Source organism: Numida meleagris, unplaced genomic scaffold (genome assembly GCF_002078875.1).
Source record: "Numida meleagris isolate 19003 breed g44 Domestic line unplaced genomic scaffold, NumMel1.0 unplaced_Scaffold360, whole genome shotgun sequence".
Taxonomy (NCBI): Eukaryota; Metazoa; Chordata; class Aves; order Galliformes; family Numididae; genus Numida; species Numida meleagris.
In genome coordinates this window covers 43,661-52,031 of record NW_018364585.1, presented here as the reverse complement: position 1 = coordinate 52,031, position 8,371 = coordinate 43,661, and the positions used below count along the sequence as shown (strand labels likewise).

General features: G+C 52.6%; 2 protein-coding genes across 9 annotated transcripts in view; both read right to left on the bottom strand.

Annotated features, from left to right (window-relative positions):
- Positions 1–2,559: 2,559 nt before the first annotated feature.
- LOC110391398 (osteoclast-associated immunoglobulin-like receptor) lies at positions 2,560–5,238 on the bottom strand. 8 transcript variants are annotated; one of them, XM_021383240.1, is made up of 7 exons: positions 5,016–5,238; positions 4,907–4,942; positions 4,511–4,692; positions 4,115–4,429; positions 3,864–3,992; positions 3,711–3,748; positions 2,560–2,806 (listed from the first exon to the last, which is right to left on the bottom strand). In XM_021383240.1, the coding sequence occupies exons 1-7, from the start codon at positions 5,153–5,155 to the stop codon at positions 2,591–2,593; spliced, it is 1,056 nt and encodes a 351-aa protein (XP_021238915.1). In that variant the 5' UTR covers positions 5,156–5,238; the 3' UTR covers positions 2,560–2,590. The 8 variants fall into 8 exon arrangements, with proteins under 8 accessions (XP_021238915.1, XP_021238916.1, XP_021238921.1 ...); XM_021383241.1 differs by having other exon boundaries at positions 4,511–4,786; positions 5,016–5,237; XM_021383245.1 differs by having other exon boundaries at positions 2,727–3,259; positions 5,016–5,237.
- A 2,246-nt stretch (positions 5,239–7,484) lies between these two features.
- LOC110391404 (leukocyte immunoglobulin-like receptor subfamily B member 3) overlaps positions 7,485–8,371 on the bottom strand; it is a gene marked incomplete in the record, with an annotated part of 2,456 nt that continues 1,569 nt past the window's right edge. Inside the window, 1 exon segment of the mRNA XM_021383256.1 lies at positions 7,485–8,181. Within this exon segment, the coding sequence (XP_021238931.1) occupies positions 8,044–8,181 (138 nt within the window).

Below are 8,371 nucleotides of genomic sequence, written 5' to 3'. Positions count from 1 at the left end.
GCACCATCCCAGTGCTGGACGGGAAGGATTTCCAGCCGCTGGCAAAGAACAGAACTTGTGGCCACAGCAAGGAAAAGCCACCGAGTGCGCTGTGTTGGGAGCAGCAGTGCTGACAGCCCAGAAGGAGAGGCACCGCATTCAACACACTGCTGCTGCAGCACTGACATCCTGGCACCAACAAGGGACAGCCCTGCAGAGCCCATTCCCTGCTGAACGTAACAGCACTCAGCCACTGTGTGTGGTGCTGCCACATCCAGGAGATCAGGAAAGATTTCTGCGGTCTGAATTCGGAGGATGGGAACAAGGGATGGACCTTGCCTTGCTCTCAGAAAGTGAGCCAGCCAGCGTTCTCAAGTGCAAATGCATGCACAGACCCTGACACACACATAAACACGCACAGATGCTGATACATGTGCAAGTCCGTGCACAGAGCCTTGGTCAGCACCAGTCATTTCCAGAAACAGGGAGAGGTGCTGGGGAGGAAACAGCTGCAGCTTGTCCCAGGCACAAGCCCAGGCGCAGGATGAAGGTGCGGGTGCAGTGGTTCCTCCTCCCCTGCACATCGCTGTAGCTGTGCACCTCACCCTGGAACAGCAGCAGCAGGCAGAGGGGCCAGCGTTGAGCGTTGCTCTGGAAAAGCTGCAGGAGGGTGATGTTCGGCTGCCGGGACAAATGCCACCGGCACTGCAGGGACGAGCCCACCAAAGACACAAAAGCTCCCAGCTGCGCCCAGAGGAAGGGGAACCAGCAGCTGCGCAGCAGCAGCAGCAGCTCCACAGCTGCCAGCACCGGCACATACAGCATGACCTTCTGTTTCATTTCGCTTTTACTCTTTTCTTCCCTTGCCTCCTCTCCTCTCCTTTTTACCCCTGTCTTTTTCCAGCACTGTGGGGGTACTGTGCCCCATTGCATTCTCATCCATCTGCCTGTCCTCCTCCTGCTGGGCTGCCTGCTCCGGGGCGTGCATCTCCTGATCCAGTACAGACACATCAAAGATCCCGGCACTTTGTGTCCATTTCTCTCTCCATCCTTCCACCTGTCTGTCTGTCTATCTGCCTACATACCTTATCGATCTGCCCATTTGTCTGCCCATCCTTCCAGCCCCAAAAACTCCATCCAGACCCAAAATCTCCAACCAGACCATAAAACAATCTGATTGACCCCAAAAACTCTATTTAGTCCCCCAAAACTTCCAGTCATCCCCAAGATCTCCATCCATTCCCAAAACCTCCATCACACACCAATGTCTACATCCAGCTCCACAATCTCCATCCAGCACCCCAAATCCTTCATGCAGCCCCAACCTCTACATACAGCCTCGCAAAACCTCAATGGACCCCAAGATCTTCTTCCCCCCCAAATCTCAATCCAAACCAAAGACTTCCACATCCACCATAAAGACCACCAAAGTTTTATCCATCCTCCAAAATCTCCATCCACCCTGACACCTCCATCCAGACCCACAATCTCCATCCAGTTCTCACCTCTACACGCAGACCCAGTCTCTACATCCAGGCCCCAACACACCAGTCAAACCCAAAACCATCATTGAAACCCAAAATCTCCATCTGCACAAAAAACCTCCATCCACCCCAAAATCCTCCACTCAGACACAAAACCTCCAACCACCGCAACATTTCTATCCAGCCCCAAAACCTCCACTGAGCCTGAAGATCCTTCATGTACCCCCGGACCTTTGTATGGCCCCAAAAACCTCCATCCAGCCCCTGACGTCTCCATCGAGCTCACAAACTCTCCAGCATTTCCCCTTGCATTACAAAAAGGGGGAAGTCAGCTCTCCTGCCCTTCCCCTTACTGCTGCTCCCACACAAAACACTCCCTCCCACCCACAAACTACCTCTTTTTCCCCATTTTCTTGCAAACCCCACAATCTTTCTGCCCTCTTCCAAACAGTCACAAAAATGCATTCTGCCCCATCACCAAAAATAAAGAAACCTGACCCAAACTCTTCTGTTTAAACACACAAACTGGAGTGAGCATGGGGCAAGCTGTGTCCTGACAGATAATTAACCTTGGTGGTAATTAAAAATAACAGCAAACACGTTTATGATGACCCCACTGCTGTGTCCCTGTCCTTCAGCCCTGATTTCAGTGCTGGGGGCTGTGAAATTATCAAAGGATTTGCAATGACACTGTCAGCAAAATCCTGTGCCCAAGGGCTGGTTCTGTTGGGATGAGACAAAGGAAAGGTAAAACCTTCCAGAAATGGGAATCTTTGCCCCAACAACCAGGGCAAAATGCTCCTGAAATGGGAATCCCTTTGCAAAAGGCAGGTGAAAGCATTCTAGAATGGGAATTGTTCACTCCAAATCCAAGAGAAAACCTTCCAGAAGCAGGAATCTTCCCAGAAAAGCAGAACAGACCTTGGCAGAAATGGGGATCTTGACCCAAAAGGCAGGATCGAATATTCCAGAATGGGAATCTCCCACCATATAAACAGGATAAAACCATCCAGAAGCAGGAATCTTCCATCACAAGTAGGATAAAAACTTCCAGAAATGAGAATTTTTCCAAAGAAGTTTTTATAAATACAGCCTCCAGAATTGGGAATTGTCCCCAGAAGATGGAATCAAACTCTCCAGGAGTGCAGGAAGGGTGAAGCCTTGCAAAAAGAGGAATCCTCCCCCAAAAAGCCCTTCAGAAAGGGAATTCTCCTCCAGAAGTGTGAGAGGAAAACCCTCCAGAAATGGGAATCCTGTCCCAAAAGCTTTGTGGGATGAGTGCTGGTTTGGGTTGGAGCGATGCAGATGTGCCATGGGGAGCACACGTGTGTCCTTGGTGTTTGCTGTGGGGACAGATGTGGGGCAGACACGGGGCACACAGTAAGGACACACGTGTGCAGTGTTGTGTACATGGATCAGTGTACATGTATGAGGTCACACATACACACATGGAGGCACAGAGCACGAAGCACACATGTTTGTAAATGAATTGAGGACATGTGATGGTGTACACACATGTAATACACATGAACACATGCACTGGCACATGCATGCAGTGTACATGTGACTGGGAGCACACCCAAGACACCAGCACTCTGTGCAGATGAAGTGCACATGGCACACAACATCCATGTGTTTGTCTACAAAAATGGGGGACATCAGCAGGGTCTCCCAGTGCTCACGTCAGCGTAGATAACATGGGGCTGTGGGGAAGCCGGGGGAGCAGGGGTCCGAGTGCTGGGGGGCTCAGCTTGCAGCTCGACATAGGTCAGACTCTCGCTGTCACTTGGGCGTACCTGAGGACAGAGGGGAACAGTGGAGTGCCACCATGGGGATCCGCAGTGTGCTTGGTGGGGAACAGCCATGGTGTAAGTCTGCAGGGGGAGTGTCCAAGAGGGTGGGTTTGGGGCTGAGATTTGGGGTCCCTAGGGGTCAGACACCAGAAACCATGGGCAGTGTTGGGGTCCTGTTTCTTGATGTGAGGATGGCCATGGGGTCTGGGGTGTGTTTAGAGCTTGATAGGCACCAGGGTATTTAGGGACTTAAATGTGGGGCCTGGGGATCCCCCATGGTGCAGATTGGGTGTTTCCCATGGGCTGGATTTGGGGGTGCACAGGAAGTTGTGGTAAGCCATATGGGGCTGGAGGTCTTGTGGATTCCCCGTGGGCAGGGATTGTGGTTCCTGAGTTGGGCTTGGAGGCCCAAGGGGCAGATTGGGATTTGGGGTTGGCTGACACAGACACTGACCTGGAGATGCATGGCCTCGGGCCTTCTCGGAGGTGCACCTGCATCAAAAAGGAGGGAAGAGAGGGATGGGGGTGTTAGGAGGGACCCAAAGGACACCTGGGGGATCTATAGTTGTTGGAAGCCATTTAACCCCTTCCCCACCATGGCTCTCACCTCTCCCCATCCGATGTCTGCGGGCAGCGAGGAGGAAGAAGATGATGAGGACGAGGATGAACATGAGGGCGACGGCACAACCCCCTGCCACAGCCACCACCAGGTTCTCATGGGACTCCACCTCAGCACCTGTGGAGACCGGGTGTGTGGGTGTCCCCATCCCCAGACATCACCCCCACGGGGATGGAATGCAGTGACACTGCCACCCATGGGTGACACTGAGGACATGCAAATGGGGGACACAGACTTACCTGGGTGTGCCGGTGTGGGTGTCACCTCAAGACTCACGCTGTTCCCAAGGGGGGAGGACATTAAGGGGAAGTAGCCCTTGATGTGGTAGGAACACCTATAGGTGCCGGCATCAGCTGGAGTCACCCCAAGGAGGGTGAAGGTGGCCGTGCCCCCACCATCAGGGTTCTGGTGCTGGACAGGGGCTGAGCAGCCATCCTTGTGCAGGAGGAAAGTGGCCCCCAAATCCTTGTTCCAGCAGCGGATGGTGATGTTGGTCCCTGTCCGCACTTGTCCCCCAGGGCTCAAGGAAATTTCAGGTGGGGGGAACGTGTGATCTGTGTTCATGGATGGGACAGTGATGGGACACAGTCACGTGGACACAGCACAGGGCCACCCGCTGTCCCCAGTGTCCTCACCCGTCAGCACCAGCTCCACGGGGTCACTCTTCTCTGATGTCTCCGATGTCTGCAGTGCCCGATACTGGCACCGATAGGTCCCAGCATGTTCCCGTTTTGTGGTAATGAAGAAGTCAGCCACATCCTGCACATGCTGCTTGTGCATGCAGGAAGTCAAATATTGATCCTGACAGAGCTGGACCCTGGTAGCCGGCTGGGGCAGGTGGCAGCGCAGGGTGACAGTGTCCCCCAGGGACACCCCCTGGCTGGGGTGCAGCCACAGGGAGGGTGGGGGCACTAGGACAGGGGACAGCAGTCAGCCTTGTCCCTGCACACCCTCCTCGACCACTCTGCTCACACCCCCCCAACCACGCTCCCCTCCCTCTCTCCCCATTCTCCCCATGTCCCCATACTCACGGTGCTGTGCCCTGCTGGCTGCCACCAGACACCAACCTGCAAGGGACACGGTCCTGGTCCCACACAGGGCCACCCACCCCTGCGGCACCACATCTCCATTGTCACTCACCCAGGATGAGGGCCAGCGCCATTGGTGCCATGAGGCAGGATCAGCTTGGGGACAGCAAGTGCATGTTGTGAGTGCATGCAGTGGGGACAGGGAGCAGCTGGAGAAGTGCTGTCAGTTCCCTTTTGGGAACAGGAAGTCATGATGTCACCTCCTCGTCTGGTCACCAAGGGTTGGGGGTGCTATGGTGGCACCAGTTTGGTGCCCTATGCAGGCTATAACCCCTTGAGTGTCACATACTGTCCCCAAAGCACTGCCAGTGTGTACCCTTGCACAGTGACCCCATGGGAGGGAGCCACATAGAGGATCTTTGCTCCAATGGTGTGTTCCACATGGGATGTCACATGTGATCCCCAACATGTCCAGCCAGCTGTCACCACGTGGTTTGGGTACCACACTCTGTTTCAGCTGTGCTTTCCTCTGCCATCCCCACTGGATCCAGCAGCAGGAACCTTTGGGGACACAGCGACACTTGCACAGATGTGGGGCACATGCTACGGATGCACATGTACAGTGGCGCAGATATTTGGTGCAGATACGAGGCACATGGCACGTACACATGTGTGCAGCGACAGCACACATAGTTCCAACATGAGAAGCACATGCTAAAGGTGCATGTGTGCACTATTGTGTTCAGGTATCTATGTACTCACATGGTGTCATACACACACACAATGAAGGACAGAGTAAAGTGTGTAGAACACGTGTGCTCATCTTCTGTGTGTGCACACGTGTTGATGTGTATCAGATGTGCTGATAACGTACAACCCTGTAGTTGAATATGCATGCAGTGCAGATGTGATGGTGAACACACAGAACACACATGCACTTTGCATGCTTGAATTCCATGAATACACACAACATACATGTTCTTGTGCGTGCATGTTCTTGTGCACACTGGTAGTTGCACACATGAGGTTGTGCTCACTCATGGTTCTGCACCACCCCGGTGCTATCGGAGTTCTGGATGGATTAGGACAGATTTGGAGGCCCACAGTAGCAGTGGGGTTTGCGTTTGCTTACAAAGAGTTTGGGAGTCCCAGAGATCTGCTGCCGGGGTTCTGGGGTGGACTGTTAAGAATGTGGGATACCACAGGGCTTGTGGTAGGATACTGGGGTGGACTGGGATCCAGTATCTGGGATCTAATAGAGCATTAGGGCCTCCACTTGGTCCCCAGATCCTTCATCCCATCCCCAGATCTCCATCCAGCTCTAATCTCCGCATCCGGACCCAAACTCTACAATCTCTCAGGCCCCAGAAAGCCCCAGTCAACCCCCAAAACATCAGTGTTCAGCCAACTCCATCTACACCAAAAACCTCCATCCACCTGAAATTTTCAATCCAATCCCAAAATCAGCATCCAGCTCCCAAATTCTTCATGCAGCACTCAGAAATCCTTTTGGCCTCAAAAGATTCTGTCCAGCCCGAGAAAGATCCATCCAGCCCCAAAAACATCCATCCAGCCTCAAATCTTTCATCCAGACCCTCAGACCTCTCCAGCATTTCCCTTTTCATTACAAAAAGAGGGAAGTCAGCTCTCCTGCCCTTCCCTTTGCTGCTGCTCCCACACACAGCCCTCCCTCCCACCCACAAACTTCCTCTTTTTCCCCATTTCCTGGCAAACCCCACAGCCCCTCTGTCCTGTTCCAAACTGTCACAAAAATGCATTTCCCCCCATCAGCAAAAATAAAGAAACCCAACCCAAACTCTGCTGTTTAAACCCACAAACTGGCATGGGCATCGCGCAAGCTGTGTCCTGACAGATAATTAACCTTGGTGGTAATTCAAAAAGAACAAGAAACATATTTTAGGATGACCGCACTGCTGTGTTCCTGTCCTTCAGCCCTGATTTCAGTGCTGGGGGATGTGAAATTATCCAAGGATTTGCAATGACACTGTCAGCAAAACCCTGTGCCCAAGGGCTGGTTCTGTTGGGATGAGACAAAGGAAAGGAAAAACCTTCCAGAAATGGGAATGCTGACCCAAAAGTCAGGCAAAAATACCCTTGAATGGGATTTTTTACACACCAAATCCAGGATAAAACCTTCCAGAAGCAGGAATCCTCCTTCCAGATGAGAACTAAACCCTCCAGAACCAGGAGCGCTCCTCCCCATCACAATAAAACCCTCCAGAAGAAGAAATCCTCTCCAAAAGCAGGACAGATCTTGGCAGAAATGGGGATCCTGCCCCAAAAGGCAGAATCAAAGATTCCAGAATGGGAATCTCCCACCATAAGAACAAGATAATACCATCTAGAAGCAGGAATCCTCCCTCAAAAGCAGAAGGAAATCTTCCCTGAAAGTTCTGGATAAATACGGCCACGTACAATAATTCTTCCAGAAATTTCACTGAAACCTTTGGAAATGGTAAACCTTCCTCCAAAGTTCAGGGAAAAACCCTCCAGAATCGGGAATAGTCCTGAAAAGATGGAAAGAAAGCATCCAAAGTTAGAGGAAGGGTAAAACCTTCCAGAATTAGGAATCCTCTCCCCAAAAGCAGGATAAAACCCTTCAGAATCAGAATTCTGGTCCAGGAGAGTGGGACAAAACCCTCCAAAAATGGGAATCCTGTCCCAAAAAGCATTGTGGGATGGATGCTCATTTGGATTGACGAACTGGAGTTGTTCCATGGGGAGCACACGCTAAGGACACATGTGTGCTGCAGGGACAGGTGTGGTGAGGAATGGGGCACACGCTATGGACACGCGTGTTCTGTAGAGACGTGTAACGCAGGCACAGGGAGCACACGCTAAGGACACATGTGCACAGTGTTGTGTTCACGTATCAGTGTACACGTGTGATGTCACACACACACACGGAGACACAGTGTTACGTGTGTTAGTACACATGTGTGTACATCTATTCTGCACATGTGACTACGCACAAACATGTAATTCGTGTGAACAATGCAGTGGTATACGCATGTAGTGCACAGGGGATGGTGAGCACACATCTCACACCTGCACTGCACGTGCTGGAAGTTCATGTGTGCACACAACATATACATGTCTGTGCACACATACCAGAGGCATCAGCAGGGTCTCGCAGTTGCCACCTCGGCGTAGATCACAGAGGGCTGGGGGGAACTGGGGGAACTGGGGGGCTGGGTGCTGGGGGTCGCAACTTGCAGCTCGACGTAGGTCAGACCCTCAGTGTCAGCGGGGGGCACCTGGGGACACAGAGGGACAGTGGGGTCCCACCACCGGGATCCTCAAGATGCTCTGGGGCTGGACTTAGCATGTAGGTATGCGAGGGAGGTGGGGGGGAGGCAAGAGGGTGGGTTTGGGGATTTGGGAAGGGTGTAGATCTTTGGTCTCCATGTACCTGACAGTGGGGGCCCCTATGGGTGGTGTCTGGGG

Excerpts from the sequence above, each read along its gene's own strand:
- LOC110391398 (XM_021383240.1), bottom strand. The coding sequence starts at position 5,155 with ATGACTTCCTGTTCCCAAAAGGGAACTGACAGCACTTCTCCAGCTGCT. Across the intron at positions 4,943-5,015 it reads GGCGCTGGCCCTCATCCTGG|GTTGGTGTCTGGTGGCAGCC; the intron begins GTGAGTGACAAT and ends TGTCCCTTGCAG. Across the intron at positions 3,749-3,863 it reads CAGACATCGGATGGGGAGAG|GTGCACCTCCGAGAAGGCCC; the intron begins GTGAGAGCCATG and ends TTTTTGATGCAG.